Source organism: Xyrauchen texanus, chromosome 26 (assembly GCF_025860055.1).
Source record: "Xyrauchen texanus isolate HMW12.3.18 chromosome 26, RBS_HiC_50CHRs, whole genome shotgun sequence".
Classification (NCBI taxonomy): domain Eukaryota; kingdom Metazoa; phylum Chordata; class Actinopteri; order Cypriniformes; family Catostomidae; genus Xyrauchen; species Xyrauchen texanus.
The window spans coordinates 22605535-22627565 of NC_068301.1; the positions used below are offsets into that span (position 1 = coordinate 22605535).

Genomic DNA, 22031 nt, shown 5'->3' on the forward strand with positions numbered 1-22031 from the left:
CCTTCTACTGAAGAACACCAAGCAGCATGCAAGTCTACATTATGAGCAGGGAAATTAAGGGACATTTTCTGTCCCCGGTGCTTTCTTATTCAAAGTAAATTATCACATTACCCAAGCCACTGTGATGCCTCTTTTTTTCATCTCTGCTAGGCCTACCACAGAGAGTTGTTCAATAAATATGAATGAAATTATGAATGAAATTACTCATTATCTTGTGTAAATCTCAGTTAACCTCTTTAAATAAAACCTAATGCAATAGAGAGCAAGTTTCAAAATCATGTGGGCTGCGTAGATTGTAGTTTTCTAGTAATTTACTGTCAATGGATCTAAATTGGACTGGTATGATGGTATTGTATATTGTACACAGACGGCACATAACAAAAAGCTTACAAGTGTTAATAATACGCAGTGTCCTAACCATGCTTGGGACAATAAAGTGATAAGCGATAAAAGCTATCTCTTTTATGTGAATGTGAATTCTTGTCCTAATCAGCTGCAATACAATATTTTATCGATCGATTGGTTTCTATTTACACAGCGTTGCCCTAGGTATCCTTGTCCATGGTGAAATCATATTGGTTCAGAACATTGCCACTCATAACTGTACATTAAACATAAAATAGGTTATGATTGGTTTCCCGTTGGACAGACAAATTGCTTGTAGTGCAGCAAAGTCATTTTTTCTGAAAATATATCTTGAATTAAGTTTTTATCCCAATGAAAAATAGTTCCATCCAGTTTTCACCATGTTTTCACATTTTAACCCTTAATTGTCATTACCGCAATGTGAAAAAAAATTATATTATTTAAATTGTAAAATATTTATATATCATAGTAGTAGTCCCATGGTACTGCCTGTATATAAATCAATATTTGGTGTGGCCACCTTTGCCTTTAAAACAGCCCCAATTCTCATAGGTACGCCACAGTTCTTCTATCTGTTTAGGCTGTCTTAATTGCCTCTGTCTCTTCATGTAATCCCAGACTGACACAATGTTCAGTGGGGGACTCTGTGGGGGAAATGCCATCTCTTTCAGAGTGCCCTGTCTTTTAATCTTTTCTATTTGCAAAAGTAATATTTGGGAGTCTAAAATGTATTCCTATTGACACATTAAAGCTGAAGATATAAATAACCATCTTTAGACAAATGTTTTTGTGAAACATCTCAGGTGGCTAAAACTTTTGCACAGTAATGTATATATGTGTTTGTGTGTGTGTGTGTGTGTGTGTGTGTGTGTGTGTGTGTGTGTGTGTGTGTGTGTGTGTGTGTGTGTGTGTGTGTGTGTGTGTGTGTGTGTATTTACACACGGGTGGCCAAAAGTTTAGAATAATGTACAGATTTTGCTGTTTCATCACTCCAACACCTTATCCTTGAGTAATCATGCTAAATTGCTAATTTGGTACTAGAAAATCACTTGCCATTATATCAAACACAGCCGAAAACTATTTGGTTTGTTAAATTAAGCTTAACATTGTCTGTGTGTTTGTTTTTGATTTGCCAAAGTGTGCAATAGACTGGCATGTCTTTAGGTCAATATTAGGCCACAAATGGCAAAAAAGAATCTCATCAGTTAATCACTGTTTTGAGGATTGAAGGCTATCCAGTGCTTGGAATTGCCAAAAAACTGAAGTTTTTATACAAAGGTGTACACTATAGTCTTCAAAGACAAAGGACAACTGGATCTAACAAGGACAGAAAGAGATGTGGAAGGTCAGATGTACAACTAAACAAGAGGATATGTACATCAGAGTCTCTAGTTTGAGAAATAAATGCCTCACATGTCCTCAGCTGACAGCTTCATTTAATGCTACCCGCTCAACACCAGTTTCATGAGCCAATTGTCCATATATATATACAGTATATTATTATTATTATTATTTATATACTTTGTATTGATTTGATGTTAGATATGACTAGGGCATTTTATTGATATGTTTTGTGAGAATCACCCATTTATGCTTGAGCTTAATTGTGCTGTAAGCTATTTTTTTTTTTTCATGGAAAAGTATGCAAAAAATTGTACTACTCCCAGAAAGATATTAATTATCTCGCCGGTCACTGTGACAGCTCTAGACTCTGTAAACAGTAAATAAAATGTGACTGGGGACAATTGCACTGTCAATCATGTTGTCAAACCTGTGCGAAGTGTTTTCGTAGTATTGTAGTTGCAACTAATTATTGAGTCTTAATGCATTTTTATGCCATGTTGCTCATTGCAGTTGTCAGTTGAGGGCACAATTTTGCTGCTATAATTTGTAACAACCGTTTCTGCTCTCAGTAGATCTTATTTTGGTATATGGAGTTCAGGGTTTTGGAAAGATGGGGCATGGTTAATCCAATAGCTCAATCTCATGGAAGTAGAACAGCTGAAATTGCTAACAGCACCTTTAAGGCTTAAATTTTGATCTTAAGTTTTGCTTAAATGTATCTTGTTGTACCTTGTCATATCTAGGATGATAAGATGTTTTTTACTAAACAAAAGACAAATAATACTGATTAAAAAAATTATTTTGCTGTGCACTGGATACTTTTCACATAGTGAAGTGTCTATATACTGTTTGTGTGTGTGTGTTACAGGGGATTCTGCTGGTCTGTGTGGAGACCCTGGCATTCCAGTGCACGGGATCCGTCTGGGAGAGGAATTCTCTGTAGGGAGAGTGGTACGATTCAGCTGTGAGCCTGGCTACATTCTGAAGGGCTCCTCTGAACGGACCTGCCTGTCCAACGGCTCTTGGGTGGGCATCCAGCCGGAGTGCCATGGTAAGAATAATGAAACCTTGGTGGCTGTAGAGAACGTGGCTTGAATGCGGGTGATTAATCACTCTGTTGGTGGAAGACTCTACAAGACCAAAAACACTATGCTAATGCCTTAGACAAGGAGTTATTTCATTTCAGTTTGATTCTGTTTGCAAACTTGCTTGTGTCCAAACTTGGAGACAAAGAGAAAGACAGACAGACAGAGATAGAAAGTGTTTGGTGAGAAGTTATGTTCCTCTGTCTTTATTGGTTTCCATCTGTTTCTCTCTTTGGTCTCTCGTGTAGCTTTGTAGTGACTCAATACACCTCGGTTGTGCAATTGTTACAGTTGAACTCCAACTGTTATATTTTCTCTCAATATGCTGAATACTACACAGTTGAGAATCCCAAATGACTATGCCAGCCACACTGGATCCCTGGACACTGCACTTCTATGTTGTTCTCTCTCTCTCTCTCTCTCTCTCTCTCTCTCGCTCTCTCTCCTCTCCTTAACTGCATTATTATTCTGCTCATGTTGGTTTGTGCAAAGTGCCTGCAGAGTCGAGCTGACAACCCAGAGAATGGCATGTCAAAGAAGCAGAAAACCCAGGTTAATTGCCCATGTGGAGATGCATGCCATTTCTCTTACCCCACTTTTTTAACACCAGCCATTTGTTTTATCTTTCGTCTTGTTAACATTAATTTTATATATTTTTAGTTCCAAATCTATCTCAAAAGCACCTGCCTGCGGAATCCATAACTACTTCATAGATGTTTGAGGCTGTGCATTTTGAAGGGGCGTAAGGGCCTAAGTTTGTGTTTCTCTATTGATTTGATCCCTGGGCTATTGTTATCCATGCCAATTCAGCAAACTGTTGTGGCTTTAAAGGTAGATTTTCAGAACATGCAGACGTTGAGAGAGAACAAATCAATAAGACCTAAGCTCCCTCTCATAAATTTACATCCTAAACACACCATAAAAAGCACATGGTTTCCAGGATGAGATCAAGGAGACTTTTTTCATTTATGCCTTCATTACAAATCTTGCATGTTCCAGCATTAACCTATAGCAGGAAATGAGGTTTCACTCTGGAATTGGTGTGTATTAACATAATAACATAATGTACTGTATAGCAGTGGCTCTCAACTGCTGGGTTACAAGACAACAATGGGTCGCAGATCTGTTCTGATAAGGTCGCGAAGAGCAGGGAAAAACAATACAGAATGCAAAAAATAAAACACAACTAAAAATGTAGTCTAATTGTATGCATTTAGAAAATATATAGGCTTATCAACGTTTAAAATGTTCCCCATATCTTTTTTTGTTACTGTGAAAGGATGTACATCCAACTAAACTCTACAATATTTTTGGCACAAATTTGTAACAATGGTCAATGGAAAATCTTGGTCCTGAAGCAAAACATGGTCTTTTCACATCACAATCACAGAGATGCTGTTATAAGTGTTTATCTCAGAATTCACTGTTCAGGTTATTTGTTTCCATTTGGCAGGTTTCCAGTGCCCAGGCGTTTTGTCCATATTGGTAGCATCCCTGGTTGTGAGTGTGTGCCCACCTGCTCTTTACTGGCACACACCCATGATTGAGCTCCATCTGCCTTGTCCTGGGACAAAAGAGTGTTTAATGTATGAGGGCTCCTGCAGTAAATGTGTTTATGAATTAAATGGCAAATTAACAAATAACTGTACAGGTCGTCGTCGGAGGAGGAGGAGGAGGAGGAGGAGGATTATGCAACTCCATTGTGCACTAGCACTGTGCCTTTAAGTGTCTCATGTGTCATTCACACCATGTTTTCTGTTGCTCTTGTCTTCTCCACAGTGGTCTCATGTGGCAACCCTGGCACTCCTCGCAATTCCATGATCCAGTTACATAATGGACTTATCTTCTCCCGCTCTATCACCTATGCCTGCAGAGAAGGCTACTACTCCAATGGCCTGCTTACCCGTCATTGTACCGTTAATGGCACCTGGACCGGTGATATGCCAGAATGCACAGGTGCCCCATCTACACCTCCAAAGGAGTTTAAACAGATTAGATATCCTCTTTCTTTTGCTATCTTCACTAAGACCACATGAGATCAAAATTACAGTTTTGTGGCTTTGTACTCCGTGTATGTTAGCTTTGAGGCCATCTATATTTTAGTATACTCCTAAAAGTTGACAAAGTTCACTTTTAGCAGATATAGGCAATTCAAATTCTTTCTATTCCTGGAAAATTGGCTAAAAATCATGATGAATCAAGCTGCGAAACACTTCAAATCATGAAATTAATCTAAAATGAATGAATGAATGAACGTTACATTTATATAGTGCTTTTCTGACAATACACTCAAAGCGCTTTACACAGTGATCAGGGGACTCAACCACCACCAGTGTGCAGCATCCAACTGGATGATGTGACGGCAGCCATAGTGTGCCTGTATGCTCACCACACACCAGCTATTGGTGGAGAGGAGAGAGTATAGTGATACATCCAATTAATGAATGGGGATTATTTGGAGGCCATGATTTATAAGTGATAAGTATACGCAGAGTTTCAGTTCATTTTTGTGACGTGTTTCAGATATATGCTCGCAAACCCAGAGACTGCTGTGAGCTCACCCTTTTATTTTCTTTATTTTACAAAACCACATGGTTTTGTTGTTATTGTGAGTGTACTCAAATAAAAGTATACACTTTATAGTCTCTAATGATGTCTTACACTTATCTGTATGCCCCAAAATGACGTATTATTTTAAGTTGTTTCTGCTGTAATGACGAAAAAATCCAGCAGGACGAGCTGGCGCGTCCATCGACCCCAGAGGGTTAAAAGAGTCGCTGCGTGTGACAGTGCTGAAATGTGACCAAGTGCTGTCAATCATTGTAACTTCATTATAATTGTGCATAATTTTACAATCATTTGTAATTTACCGTGCTAACATTTTATTTAAAATATTTTCTTAAATATTCAACCTAATTAACTGTATATTTGCATTTTGTTTTTAAAATACTTTTGTGCAGAACGATCTTTTTCTTTTACACAATCTGCTTCCATAATCAGTAGAGCATTTGTAATATTTAGTTTTCACAAATTTCTCTTGATACAAAAGTTTCCAGGAATAGTGAAGACAGCGGAGGCCCTGTGTATGATCCTGCAAATTACAAGCATTCATTGAATATTATGAGGTTCAATGTGTTATTTGCGCGGAGACGTTTGCAAGATCAATTCATTGAAGTCATTCACCAATAAAGTGGAGGTCTGCTCTTTATTCCCAGAGGTGATAATGGTGACATTAATGCTGCAAGTGCAGTGCTACACAACTTGTAGTGCTGGCGAGAGAGCCTTTGTGTGTCAGTGAGGAAGAGGAGATGAGGATAAAAGTGTCTGCCAAATGAATAAATGTAAATGTAGGATGATGAGCAAATATATACGGTAAATTTTTAGGCATAGCAGCAATTTAATTCCTTTTTTCTTCTCTCTCTAATATTAATTTATACAGTTGTCTGCATCAATCATGCCTCTACTTTTGTTATGAAGTGGGAAGTCAGGAGAAGGCAGACGGGAGGTGCAGATCCAAACGCAGCTTTATTTGGCAAGCATAGACAGATCAACAAACACGGGAACAAAAGAAAAGTCCACGATGGGAAAATAAACTAAAACACGGAAGAACATAAAGGGGCTACACAGGTTGGGGACACATCCACGAAGGGAAAACTGAAACCAAAACATGAAAACATAAGGGGTACATGAACTGGGTAAAAACAGGGCAAAACAGACATCTACAAGCAGACATCTACAAGCAAGCATGAGCAAACAAAGATCGACAGAGACTGAACAAACACACGGGCTTAAGTACACAAACACAATAATGACTAAACGAGACACAGGTGAGAACAATGATGAGTGCAGGCAGTGAGGGAGGCCGGGAATTGTGGGAATTGTAGTTTAATACAATAGACTAGTGAAACACTGGGCGGACAACAAGGAAAACGTGACATGGAATGTGAACAGTGACGAGTGAAACAGAAAACACGGGGCAGACAACAAGGGAACGTAACAACTTTGTTGTTACCAACTAGTCCTACTAGTCCACACAAATAACTTTATTTGCTTACTAATTAATCTATTCATCCATTTAGACTAACTATTTTATGCATTTCCTTATTATTATTATTATTATTATTATTATTATTATTATTAGGCTTGTCTGTTAAAATAAAAATATAAAACATATATATCCTGGTATTAAAGTCTCAGTATAAATTGTAGCTATTGGTATTTAAATTATATGATGAGTAATTTTGTGATTGTCCTGCATAAGTGCTTTCGATGCTCTTAGCGCTGTACGAGTACTCTAGAGCACTCGTAAATCTACGAGCAGAAGTTAAGATGCTTTGGGGAAAGGTCGCAAAACTAAGATGAATCGTAAGTTGGATTCTACAATCTACTTAGGCTTATGATGCTTTTGGGAACCGAGGCCCTGGTAAGTAATGCTCTCAGTGGCCATGCTCTTGAGGAATCCTAGGCCGGGTTGAATTGGTTTTGTTAGCATGAAGCTTTTCTAATCATTGTGGCACCGGACTATATAATGAGATACAGTGCTTTCCATTATCTCAGCCCTGGACACAAGCTGATCAGAAACGTCTACATAGCAGGTCTGTGTTGGAGAGATAGTGAGAAGCCATGCACCCCCCACCCCCCACCCCCTCTTGGCAGCAGCCTGAGTGACTAGCCTTGCTCATAAAAACACAATGCACACTGTTTAGGCTCAGAGCAAATGGAGGTCACGTGCAGACATTATGGCTCCAGACACATTGGTGTCTTTGGCACAGAGCAGGTGCTGGTGGCTACAGAATACAGGAAGTGACTAGAGGAAAGAGCCTTTCAGTGCTGCTTCCTAGAACAGTTCATTAATTAAAATGCACCACTTTTAGTAATAAAACATTATGTTGCTTCCACATTATGACCCATTTAATATGTTTCTGTCTAATTTTTTTTTATGTCAATGAAAGGCTATTTGCATAATGGTTCCAAATTATCAAATTTTGGCAAAGACATAGTTATCACTGAGCCATTTAGCAAAGAATATTTGAAAAGTCCTTAAATCCTTAAATTTGTCCTTAAAGTAAAAATATGTAAATTGAATTGAAAGAAAATATTAAACCAAGATGCATCTTCTAAATCAATGTTTGTCCCAACCTTTTTTCTACCATGGCACACTTTTTATGACTAAACAATTCTACGGCACCCCACTATACAACATGGGCTAACCATCATCAATATTTTTCTTTTTCAAGAACTTGACCATGTTTTCTGTCCGTCTTATTAGCTATGCAAAATATTTCATAATTTAATGATAATAAGACCTTTAATAGCTTTAATAGCTTTTTTCATTCATATTTTCATTTTTAATCATGAACTTACAGGACGAGCATATAGCAGATTATGCATTTATTTATTTATGAAGAAAACAGATGAACAACAGAGACACCACACAAAGCAGATTCATGTTTTTTTCACCCTGCAGTGACAGCGGAGGCCACTAAAACACAACATATGACCAACGCAATATTATAAAAAACAAATACGATTAAAATATGAACAGAAGACGTAAAAAATGAACTCAACTGACAACTCCAACCATCCTCCTGGTCCTCATCGACTTAAACTGGGTACTCGTCTGTGCTCAATCAAACTCATCAAGGGAGACTGATGCTGAGGCACTTCTCATTAGACAGACAACTTCTCGTAGCAGTTTTAATTTGGTTCTGTAGGCTGAACCCAGCATCAAGTGCCGCATTGCCCTCCACATGACAAGAGTTGCCGAAAGCGTCACAGAGGGGCAATTTTGTGCACAATAAACATTGAAAACATGTATTTGGAAAAGAGAGAAAAAAAGCTTGCAGTTGCTTTGATAGCAGAAATAAATAAAAGGACTGGTTTATGTTCAGGTCTAAGTGTTTTCTTGTTGAATTTAACTTAGTTCAATAACTGGGGATCTCTGATATTCGTAAACGATAAGGTAACATTTAATTAAAATAAATTATGAGACACAATTGTCTCTTCACAAATTTGGACAGTTTTTAAATATATCTTGTTGCTTAGTACTCTCAAAGTCATTATTGGTGAAGCAAAAACGTGTGTGTGAAAAACACTTTGGTGCAAAGTGACGTCACTTCATAGACTTGAATGTATTCTGCAGCACTGACGCAAGTCATGTGAAAGACCCTTAAAGCGTATAAATATCACTCACTTCTGCACATTAATCATTGCTCTTCACAATCACAAAAGTCACGATTATGGTTTCAAAAAGGCCAATTTCTCAGAAGGGTGAGGAGTTTTGATCCCTGAAATTATTATATTTTTTAATCATGCATTTATTTATTTTTTGGAATTTGATAATTTTCCACGGCACACCTGACAATCTTTCACAGTGGTTGGGAAACACTGTTCTAAATAAAAGCCTCTTGTTTTGTTATGTTTACAAGTACTTTTTAGGGTCACTCCTCCTCTTGACTTTAGTATTCCTCTCTCTGTCCACATCCAGTCATTAACTGTGGAGATCCCGGAGTGCCTGCTAATGGTGTCAGACTGGGCAGTGAATTCACCTTCGGCCACATTGTGAGCTTCCAGTGCTCACCGGGCTTCACAGTGGACGCTGACCGCGCCTCCACACTCCTCTGCACCAAGGACCGCACCTGGAATGGCACCAAGCCTGTTTGCAAAGGTTTGAGTTAACATTTGTTTTTTAAATAAAGCGTCCTGTATCCTCAACATGTGTTGGCTTTGTTGTTTGCAGAAGGTCAAGGGCAGGAAAGTAATCTACGCAAACACATAAATATGTGAATGCTTGTCCAATATGATGCAAATGTGTGGCCCCATTGTTTATACTTAATGTGCACTATTGTATTGCTCTGTCAATAATAAACCTCAGTACTCAAGAAGGGGATAGATTTAGGATACATATGATGCGCTTGTATAGAGTATTTTGGGCCTAAACGTTCTTCAGATGTATGCGCATAGTTAATAAAAATATTGACTAGATATAATTTTGTTTCATTTTCTCCTGTTCAACATGTCTGATCATCTATGTCTGCTTGTAGCCATTGTGTGTGCAGCTCCGCCCAGTATCCCTAATGGGCAGGTGGTGGGTTCTGACTTCCAGTGGGGCTCAAGCATTAGCTATGCCTGTAATCAGGGTTACCAGCTTTCCCTTCCAACCATCCTCACCTGCCAGGGCACAGGGAACTGGAGTGGTGAACGGCCTCAATGTTTTCGTAAGTGTATATTTTGGGAAAGACTAGAAATAGAATTGGACTTATACTATAAATGTTTGTCCTTTCAGGGTTCAACTGCATCTATATCCTCAAATATAGCTTACTTAGCTGGTTGTTTCTACAATGATCAGTCAACAATTTAACCTTGTAGTTTTTGTTATGCTGATAATACATGGTAATATGGTATCTATTTTCTTCATTGCAATTTTCTTTCTTTTGCAGCTGTTTTTTGTGGAGATCCAGGGATACCAGCCCATGGCAGACGGGAAGACCGAGGGTTCACCTACCTGTCCTCTGTTTCCTTCTCATGTTACCCACCTTTGATTCTGGTTGGCTCCACTCACCGTTACTGCCAATATGACGGAACCTGGAGTGGAACCCAGCCATCTTGTATAGGTCAGGAAGCTGTAGTATTTAAGCTGCCAACATTATATATAAAAAGAAAAATAAATATGGCTTAACATCTGAATATAAAGGTCATATTATTAATTGAATGTTCTTTATCATCGTATTAGCATGATAGCAAGCTAATCCAATAATTATAGTTCCTGATGTCACTTTATTGATATTGGAGCATTTATATATTTATTTTTTATCATTGAAGAATGATTGTACTTAAATTACATAAAACCACAGAAATTACAATGAATTACCATGTTATTATCATGTTATTACATACTGCATCTAACATTTGTAGTACTTCATATTTTATGGTTTAGCTGTGTATATATAGTCAAGCGTAAGGATTCATTTTATAACATACAGGCTTATTTGGGTGCATATTTAATAGCATCTATTTATGGACTGATCTGTTAAGGCATATTAATGCCTCTCTTATCAACATGCACTGGATTCAACCATGTATACCAGCACTATAATAGACACCATGATGTGAGTTAGTGTGAATTTATTGTGGGATTACAGATCCTAGTCACACCAGCTGTGTAGATCCTGGCACTCCTCTCTTTGGACATCAGAACAACTCTCAAGGCTTCCAGGTGCTTATTATGTCAAATCAGATTTATTATAAATACATCTGGAACTAATTTTTTCTTGTCATTTATTCACTGTGTTTGTTTGTTTGTTTGTTTGTTTGTTTGTTTGTTTGAACAGATTGGCAGTTTAGTATACTACAGCTGCAGAAAGGGCCACCTCCTCCTTGGCTCCATCTCCCGTACCTGTCTGCCCAACCTCACCTGGAGTGGAATGCAGCCTGAGTGCATTGGTTAGCCACAGTTTTATGAATATATCAGTTTGATTTTTCTGTTAACTGCTTTTTGTTTTTAAAAGTGATGTAGTGATGTGTAATGTAGAGAAATCTTTTTAGGATGTCATTTTTACCCCTCCTCTCCTCTCTTCAGCTCATCATTGTAATCAGCCTGAGCTCCCTGCACAGGTGGATGTAGGTGCTATAGAGCTGCCTTCTCTGGGTTATACACTTATCTACACCTGTCAGCCTGGCTTCTACCTGGCTGGAGGGTCCGAGCACCGCACCTGCAGGGCAGATGGCAGCTGGACGGGGAAGCCTCCACTTTGTACACGTATGTATAGAACAAATTACCAAAAAGTGTTTTAGCTCACTCATAAACTAAAGCATACTGACTTAAAAATGTACTTTTCCATTAAATATCTTGTTTGTTTTTTAAAGGCCCATCTCTAAAGCATATTTTACTGGATTGTGCTGGTTTGCATTCCTTAAGAAAAGGTTTTTCAGCTGACACTTTTGAAAAGATTTTTAGCAAAGTCAGGCCTAAATCAGTTTTAGAGTTTTTGCAAAGATAGATTTGAAAAATCGTATATTGTTTTTTAATCAGTTTACATTTTATTGTACTTTTTTCTTTTTTTTATGAAAATAGCCATGGAAGCTGTCATGGCATCAAATCACTGACAAACAAACTTTTAAAGGCAACATGAAATTACTTGACAAGCTCAGTTCCTTTGTTGACATTTTCTATTGAAACTGGAAGTTTAGGTGAGACATATCAAAGGGCTTTGTGGGAGCCATCAATATTTTTGGTGCAATTTCCCTGAAGAAAAAGTCTGCAAATTATGAATGCATATTTCTGCTTAAGGTTTATTTTGATAACTTATTAGCATAAACTAGCATGTAGGTGGCTTTAACAGTAATAGAAATAGATTTAAAGCCCAAAACTCCAATTTAGGTTCTATGGGGTATTTAAATTTTTAAGTGGAAGGGTATTGATTTGCATCCAACGGTTTCGTACCACATGTGCGTATTTAGGTCTAGCCAATCTGCTTCAACAGCACACACACACACCTAATGATTTACCATTCTCCAGCACTTTGAGATTTACTCAAGTTGCTTGTGCGCTTGTTTCGTCTCCACAACTGGTGTGATCACTGTGCTCAATTCATCATGTTATTGTTGAAATTTCAAATGAGTAGAGCTCTGATTAGCCCACTGGAATGCATTGATTTGGTCTAAGTCAGCCCAGACTGCTCTGAAATGGCCTATTTCAGATAAATGATTCCCATTCAGTATTCACTGTGGTGACTGTTATCATTGGACACAATTATCAGACAAACAATTGTCGTTTCACTCGGCCTGGAGAAAGATGGCCATAGTCTTTAATGGATCTCACTCTAAGAGGTGTTGAAATATGCTATTAGGTTGTGCTGCTTGCCTTTTGGTGTTGAGAGATATTAACACCTGTGGGAGAGCACAGACAAATTATAAAAACCCTTCTTCCCAATGTTTTTATTATTATTGTTATTTCACCATTAAAATTTGAGTAAAAATGTAATTAGTAAATTATTTAAGAATTAGAATTAGTATCTGGTCTGCTCTTTTGCATACACTTGAGCTGGTATGGACTCCTTAAATTTAAAACTACAAAAACCTGATAATCCATGTTATCCAGCATGCTTTAATATGTGGGACTGTAAATCTAATCTAACGTGTATAGGTTTTCAAACAGTATGCATCATAATCTTGTTTAAGTGTTTGTGCTGATTCCATATGGCATGAATGGTTGTGTGGAATACAACAGTGCTTAGTCACCATAGCAGCCCACTTCATGTTCAGGGCAGATCAGGAGACAATTGTTTATTAGTCGAGCTTGTAAAAGGTCTTGTTCAAAGTGCCTTATCTCCCTCTTTAAAATGTAAATCTCATTTCCTACAGCCGATAACAGACCAAGCGGTAAAACAGTTGGAACTGTGCAAGAGCCGCCCAACACCAAGCTATCTGGTAAGTTTCATACTCTACATACTTTAAAAACACCTGAATATATTAGTTACTTCGAATGTATATTAACTATATTTATTTTATTTAATTTCTTACTCTCTTTTTGTTCTGTGTCTCTCAGTGCCAAGTGGAGTGTTTGCTAAGAACTCTCTTTGGAGGGGTTCGTACGAATATCTAGGGAAGAAGCAGCCAGCCATGCTGAGCATAACTGCTTTTGAACCATTAAGCAATCGGGTCAACGGCACTCTCATGGACCACAGTGGAGTACAGCTCAATTTGGCTGGTGAGTGTTCTAAAATTCTTTACTGTCAGTTAATGCATGCAATTAATTAAAAAATGTTTAACACGATTAACACATTGACCTTTGATAAAGCATAAACCAGCATATACACTTGTCAAAGCAGGGTGGAACCTTTGCGATGTGTCTGCCTTGACTCATTATACTGACAAAACCACAAACACACACAACAGACTTGTCCGTGATCAAATTATGGTTGGAAGGACCTCATAACTGTATTGACCAGATTGGACCTGAGACAGAAATCAAGTACTTTGCAGCCTCTGTAAGGTGCAGTATAATTAACACAGAAGCATGCTGTCTTAACTGTCAAGAAAAGGCAGAACGAGATGTTGATTGCAAGCGCTTTTCATGTGGAGTTCAAAGCACTTGATGCTGGCATTGATGTACTGATGTGAATTGTGAATATGGCTTTAACATTGCTGTAGCAAAGCGGATAGCCACAGTCTGTAGAGGGTGATATTTTAGACTTTAATGTCCACTGCAATGAATACTCAACCTAAGTTTGCATAGTTCTTTCAATTAGTCAACCTCCCACTTAGACTTGCAAAACATTTATTGTTACTTGAATTGAACATTTTAGTGCATTACTATCTTTATACAACTGTTTGTCTTGTTTGTTACAAAATAAAAAATAAATAAATGTATTTGGACATTAAAAATACATTTATGTCATTGCATTAAATAACAAAATATCAAAAACATTTTCACTTATTTTAAAGAAAGTTAGCACACGCATGTTTTTCAAGTGGAAAATTTCACAAAAAGAAGCTAGTTAGGTTTTAAACTATTTCTTTAACTGCCTCACTCATTAAGATTAATACATATTACTGCATTGTAACAAACCCATATATCCTGTCCATTCCTGCAGGTACTTATAAGAAGGAAGAGGCCCAGCTGTTGCTGCAGGTGTATCAGATCCGCGGTCCTGTGGAGATCTTTGTTAACAAGTTTAAAATTGACAACTGGGCTTTGGATGGACATGTATGTATATGTATCTGTTTATTTATTTTTTTCTCTCTGATCTTCCCTAAAATTGTCATTGCATCCCATCATTTTGAAACAGAGACTCCGTTAATAATAATCATTGTGATGATTCTCCAGATTGTCCAGGTTTTAATGGATTAGGTTGAAATACATTGTTTGCTTTGAAAATATTAGGCAAACACAGATCAGATATTTGAGTTGTGTCAACTTGTGGAACAAAAAGCAATTTAACATGACCAAGCCATCTGATTGGCTTTATAATCAAGTGGCAACTGAGAAAAATAAACATCTTACATTTGCCATATTTTATGTTGATGCAAGCCCTCTCTGCTGTAAGGTATGACTGCATGCAGTCTTCTGAAAGATATGGCCTCTCTTGGAGACTTTGAAAGGTGGAGATTTATGTTCTAATACTGCAACCTCAGAGTTCACTAGTGCCAGGTACACTCTGCCTAGTTTTTGCCCATCATATATTTCACTATTATTGTAAAATATTTATTATCATAAATATAACATTTGTCTTTGAATCCGTAATGTGACATGCTCACTGACAGTCGATTAATTGTCTTTGCAATTAATTTTAACCTCCAACAAATTTCTGACACTCTTAAGAAATTTTGGGTTGCAGTTCCAAAGTACTGTAGGTAGTGTGACTGTTGCGACAGTGGCTTTCGATTGAAAAGCCAACTAGAGCACAACAATTGATGACGTGCATGTGACAATTTAATTCTCTTGTGTAAATTAAGATGTAAGAAGTACAACATGTACTTGTGAATTAAAACACCCAGTCAATGCTGAAATATCTCCGATTTTATTTTTTTTAATTCGATTTACGATTTTTTCCCGATTTTCCCATCTACTTATTAAGGAAATCAATACGACAAACGGCAGACAACTTAAAGCAAATTTTGCTTTTATTTAATCAAAAGCAAGACAAATGTAACCACCATTTCTGGGATGAATAATAAATAAATGAACACCCTCTTGGAATCAAAGTCCCAGCTGTGTTTTAAGTCACACTTTGTAGTCTAGACTACATCCATCTAAAAATTATTTATTTTCTTCTGTATTTCAAAACTTTGTCATTCCAAAACTCAGACACTACAGAGATACACAAAAATAATTTTTGTTTACTATAGGCATATGTGCAGTTTGTGGAGAAATTTGAATCCATTTTATAAAATAATCCATTCGACTGTCTTTATGAATAAAATACAGATGGACAATGCATATTGAAACATTCTTGTCGAGTTTTTTTTTTTTTTTTTGGCTAGGCCTAATAAAAAAAAAATGTATTTTAATAAATCACATACAGCTCTTAAACTTTTTAAACGGTGGATGAACCGCAGTCAAGTTGTCAGACAATCGTCTTTTCAGTAGTCGAGTCAGCTTGACTAAATGTTGGGTTGGCTGACTGAAAAAAATAATATATAGATCGCATTAATTATCACGGCCGTATCGCCTCGCGATAATTAATGCGATATGGCTTAGCTTGTCAGTGAACTACGGCTCTGTGTAGTAAATGCCGCTCCATCTGAAAGCAGGTGATGGCGATTTACTACTAATCAAGAAAACCAGTTTTATTGACGAGATGCGCATAACAATGTCATCCGATATATCGCCCAGCCCTACTAAGCTTGACTGCGTTTTGGATGAGGAAAATATGTGCTCTGTCAAAATTTAATATTTTATTTTACTTATTGTTAAACGTACCAATAGCGTTGTGTAGTTTGTGTCCAAAGCACTGGAGGTTTGGCCATCCGCTCACTCTCAGGGCTTTAATCATGTTGGTGCCGCTGTCAGTTGTCATGCAGCATAGACGATTCTCAGACAGGTTCCAGCAGTCGAGAGCGTCTCTCAGTCCCTTAGCAACAAGTTCACCGGTGTGGTCCTCGGAAAGTATGACGTTTGGAGGAAATACTCCGCAAATCCCACGCATTGTTAATGAAATGCACCGTTAAACTCATGTAAGGTTGCATAGTCCGACTGGACCACATGTCGGATGTTGCCGAATAAAAGGACAGCTCCTCCAGTTCTCTGCTGACTTTCTCTCGTGTGTTGTTGTACAGCTGGGGCAAGGCGACTTCACCGAAGTACTTGCGGCTGGGTAGCTCATATCTGGGGTCTAAGGTTTTAATCAAATTAATAAACCCCGTCTTCTCCACGGTATATATGGGTACCATGTCTTTGGCTATGTGCAAAGCTGACCGCTCGGTGATTGTTCTCCACCGTGCCCCTTTCCTGTCATATGTGGTGCCTTGTGCAAAGGATTCGACTACAGTTAGCTGTTTTTTAGCTAAGGTTTGATGGTCACTGCGGTTTTGTTCGCTCTCGGAGAGACTGGCATGTTTCATATTCGGCTGGATGTCTCTGTTTCAGGTGTTGGAATAGGTTTGTGGGGCTGCTGCCTTTGACTGCGATGGGCTTTAGGCAAATGTTGCAGCGTGGGGTCTCTTGCTTTACGCCTGTCGCAGCAAACCCATACCAGTTCCAAACAACAGATGATTTTATTCCTTTCTTGGGAACAAACTTCCCACTCTCACCGGTAGCCATGTTGTCGCTTGCTGTATGCTGTTGCCGTTTCGTGTGTGCTATGATGTTGTTGTTGTCGCTTGCCATACTGCTATGTGAAACTAACGCTACGGATGCTCCGGGGAGCCAAAAATGCGCCATTACACAAAAACTCGATTTACTTATTTTTTAAATCGCCCGCAACAAAAAATTCGAATTAATTCATTGAATCGATTTTTCGCCCAGGCCTAGTGGACACCCAACCAAAGTGTACTTCGATAATCCCAGGCTGATGTAAGGCTCTTGTCTAGGGCCAGACCTTGGGCTGCTACAACTACTGGAACACACACACACACACACACACACACACACACACACACACACACACACACACACACACACACACACAAAACCCTTGTCACTCCTGGGGATAGCAAAGCACAGACAAAGTTTTCCTTTTAATTAAAATGTCAGTTAAATCATTGCTGGGTAATCAGGGCCAGACGTCTCTTCCCCACTCCAATGCACTTGGGACAAGCACCTGGAGAGTGTAATTAAAAGTGTGGGCCATGATGTGTGTGGCTCTTTTGTATGTGTGTGTGTGTGTGTATTTGTGAGAAAGGGCACATAATACAGCATTAGAGATAGAAAGGGAGGGTGAAAGCTGTGTGTGTGTGTCTGTGTTGTGCCGTACATATGTGTTTATTTGTGCATATGTGCAATTTTTATGCCTCAGTGAAGGTTGGAAAGTAAATGTCAAACATAACTAGTCTTTCACATTGCTGACACATTTTACCTTTCACAGGCTAATTTTTGACATTTTGAATGTACTTGACAGTATGAGACACTCATTGTTTTGCATTTTTCTCCATAGGTGTCATACATGCCTTCCTCTGACTCTTTTGTGTACCAAGGCTTTGTTAGAGGAAAAGGCTTCGGTCAGTTTGGACTTCAGAGGCTGGGTATGTGTGCTTGAAAAAGTTGAAATGTATAGCTTTTTCAAAGTTAAAATACAGTTTACTATCCAAGCTTGTGCAAAGGAAGCTAAAAGAAAGACATTTGCAACACAGCAGCATTGGCTCAACCAGTGGCATGAGTTTGAGGCGGGTTATCTGTTTAATGACCAATGGCAGACAAGGGGAGTATTCTGGAAACATGAAGACAGTCTTTATCATTTGGTGACGCAAGTGGTGCAGAAATGAATCACTTCAACTTTACATGTGACAGCTTTGTGAAATATATTTATATCTAGAACATCTAAATTGACAGATGGACTATTGGTTATTGTTGGAAAATGAAGCAAGGGTTAGTTGACTTAAATCCATCATTAAAATGTCATCTCTGTCATTTCCTCAGATATTACTGTAGTTATCGATTATATCTTTAAAATTATACATGCTGTAAATGCCAACCACAGTAACACTTTACAATAAGGTTCTATTCATTAACTTAATTTAATTCTTTAGGTATCAACAGCTACAAATTAAATATTTATATACACATTTATTATTCTTGGCACTTGTTAATTTATCAAAATAACATTGCTCACTGTTTATGTTAGTTCATATTGCATTAACTAATTATAATGTATAAATTTGAATGTACAAAATATATATAGTGGTATATGTAGACATTAACAGTATCCAAGATTAATAAATTCCATAAAAGTTCTTAGTTTGTTCATGCTAGCTATTTCATGAACTGCTGCTATCTAATACAACCATATTGTAATATGTTACCCCAGCCACACTAGCTATTACTGTAGGTACTGTTATAATAGAATTTAACAAATCTGTGTGTATTTACAATAAGAAAGTAAGAAAAATTGAACGTGAAAATATCTGGAGTACAGCATGTAAAAGCCAACCGAGAGTAGTCTGTCAGACCCTGCCATAATGAAACATCTATAAATGACTGGTGTATAGACTCCTATCCCAACATCATCTGACAGATTGTGCAAACAGAAGATTTATTAATAAGTGGGACCATAGTGGGAAGAGTGTGTGTGTACGTGTGTGCCCATATTCCATCATTTCTGTTGGTTTGATGGGCTGGCTCTGTTGAGTTAGTTAATTGAATCCCCCACTTGCAGGCTTGATGTTATTGGGAAGCTTTTTGGCATTGTCTGATGAACAGGTGCGCTGACACTCTCTTGTTGTTTAGGAGAGCTCAGTGGTTTTAATTGAAAAGTGAATACGGAATGACTTCATCTTTGCCGTGCCTTGATACAAGTAATTAAAAAGCATTGTCAAGATTTTGACATCTCCCAAAGAAAAGTCTCTCGGTTGAGTTGTACAAAACAGTGGGATATGAAGTTTTCACATTTAATTAATTAATTTCCTATTTGTTTTGTCGTTTAAAATGAATTTGAACACATGCTTGGGCACAAAGGTTTTCACTTGTGGTTAGTTATATAAAGTAAATTATAATTAATTCCCTATGCAACTAAATTATTTTGCACTTCCTCTATTTTCATTCATGTTTGGGAAGGAAAAGACACATTTTCTGATGTTATCACTCAGTTAATTTGATTGTGCCTGATAAATCTTTATTTGTGTGTTGTTTTACAGAAGGCCTTGATCCAAATGGGGAGAATCCAGGCTACAACTTTGCCTCCAATAGCAGTTCAGTGGCAGCAGCCATTTTAGTGCCTTTTATTGCTATGATCATAGCAGGCTTTGCTCTCTATCTCTACAAACACAGGTAAAATGATTTACAAAAGATACTGTGGTCTTTTCCTACCCTTTCCAATCTCTCTCCCTATTTCATCAGATGAAGCACACAGTTGTGAGTGTATCTTCCTTTTCTTTTTAGGAAAAGGCCCAAAGTACCCTTCAATGGTTATGCGGGCCATGAGAACACTAACGGAAGGGCGACTTTTGAGAACCCAATGTATGACCGCAACATCCAGCCCACTGACATCATGGCCAATGAGACAGAGTTCACGGTCAGCACAGTGTGCACTGCAGTATAGCGACCACTCTAGTCAAAGGTGACTCTTCCACTGGAAAAAATAAAACTACATGTAAAGTGTGACATATATGTCACCAAACTAGTGTCACCAAATGGATTTGTGAAAAGGATGATTGTTATTAAACAGATTGTTCTGACTCGAAATTCTGATTGGATTAATTTCCGCACATCTGTGAATGCACTGTCTATATTGTTGCTCAAAACCGCAAACAGTATTTATGTATGTATTTACACTAATGAACTATATTATTTGATGGACAAATTGTATTTTCCATTCATTATTATTAACGTATTTTCCGGAAATAAAGTCACTCTCGATTAGAACTTGCACCTGTTCAAAATTGCGTTGTTTTAGAGGTTAAAAAACACAGATAAGTTGCAGTGACAGAAGTTGAATGCTGCAGGCGTTAGGACAGCTGCCCGACTTGGTAACATGTCAGACATGTTTTATGAAGATTACCTTAGGATCTACACACATCGTATTACACAGCATTTGGCCTTGTTTTAATCGGGAGCATTTGTCTTACGTAATTGTTTAAGCTGTCTATTTATGGATATTTAGTATTTTACAACCCCCTTTGCTATCCACTAATTAGCCAGTTCACTAACTACATCTTTTTTACTACAAGTGTGATTAAAGGTCATTTTGGGAGGATGTGAGGAATTGCGCTTGCAATTTAAAAGGAATTGCGTTTGACCACCCGACTTCAATTATGTATGTCAAAAAATTGCTTCAGACTATAAGTCGCAGGACCTTTAAGATGATAAAAAATTTTATATATATATATAAATATTTTTCATGTTTTAATTGTAGACATTTTCCAGAGCGAAAAGATACAACGTGACCTTAGCTTTCTGCATCCACATCTAAGATGCTTAATTAAGGGACTGTACAAACTACCGTGATGTCAGAGATGAAAAGGTCATTGCCGAGCACAGATAAAATCTTGCAATGTAATAAGCTGAACCAGGACATGGGCCTCAAGGAAAGGCCAATATTTTCATACATAGTTGCTTTGAAATGATTTATTGGCATCATTTTCTATTTATTTCTGTTTGTGTTTTCCAAACTGGATTTTCAGCAAATAGTTTGAGTGTGAAGTTGGGAGAGAAAATTAAAACCAGTGACATTTGTCTTAAAAAAATGACTTTATTATCCTAGTTTTGCCACCAGACAAAATAGAAATCAAACTGCTGAGGAAAGTAGATATGGATAGAAAGGTATTGAATTAAAAAAAAAATTGCTTTATACCGTCTTCCAAATTTTTCCTTAAAGAGCATGTAATCTAAGCCACTGTCTATGAACTTGGGCAGAATCTGTAATTGGTTTCCTGCTGTATCCCATTTATTTAAATCTATTCTGCTGATTTCAGCTTGAAACAGCACTTTGTCATGAGGGAAAATGTTTCTTCTTTTCTACAGTTTGAAGATGTTATGTAATCTGTTATCCAAATTACACAAGATATAAAAATGTACCTCCAATCTGGTGTTATAATGTTGTTATAATGTCTGATACTGTTATGTTGGGCACCTCTCTTTCTTGATCTCTCTCACACTCTTTTTGCCATGTTCACCTGTGGTTTGTTCTGACAACCAGTGTGGAATAGTAACTACCCAACTCATTACATTTTTAAGTAGCATGACAGTGGCTCAGCTGTTATATAGTGTAGCTCTTCTAGTATCAAGATACTTTTTAATGGTGTCATCGCTGTTTTTGTAATGCACACATAGATTAGCAATGAGTTGAGGCAATAATCCAACATGCTATCCTGTCCTCTGTGTTTCAAATGAGTCATCGGGAACTCTGATTCACTTTAATGTATTAATAATGAATTAGTAAATCGGCTCATTCAGACAGTTCATTTAAATGACCCAGTTCAACAAGTTATTATTTGATTATTTTAAGTCCCTGCACAGAATTTTGAAGTGAAATATTTATGTTCAACTATGCATTTTACTTTATAAATGTAGATGTTTTTGGAATTATTGGTTGTATATTGTATATTTATTGGTTTATTTAGTGTAAATGTATCTGTCCAAAT

At 37.6% G+C, this 22031-nt stretch overlaps 1 protein-coding gene across 1 annotated transcript in view; it reads left to right on the forward strand.

The window, feature by feature from the left end:
* Positions 1-22031, forward strand: part of LOC127620393 (CUB and sushi domain-containing protein 2-like) — a 441823-nt gene that overhangs the window by 415985 nt on the left and 3807 nt on the right. The window contains exons 59-72 of the mRNA XM_052093618.1: positions 2579-2761; positions 4575-4751; positions 9283-9462; positions 9839-10012; positions 10235-10408; positions 10937-11010; positions 11126-11237; positions 11374-11553; positions 13158-13223; positions 13342-13503; positions 14390-14502; positions 17891-17978; positions 19587-19719; positions 19831-20008. Of these exons, the coding sequence (XP_051949578.1) occupies positions 2579-2761; positions 4575-4751; positions 9283-9462; positions 9839-10012; positions 10235-10408; positions 10937-11010; positions 11126-11237; positions 11374-11553; positions 13158-13223; positions 13342-13503; positions 14390-14502; positions 17891-17978; positions 19587-19719; positions 19831-19990 (1976 nt within the window). The 3' untranslated portion in view covers positions 19991-20008. The remainder of the gene's footprint in view (positions 1-2578; positions 2762-4574; positions 4752-9282; positions 9463-9838; positions 10013-10234; positions 10409-10936; positions 11011-11125; positions 11238-11373; positions 11554-13157; positions 13224-13341; positions 13504-14389; positions 14503-17890; positions 17979-19586; positions 19720-19830; positions 20009-22031) is intronic.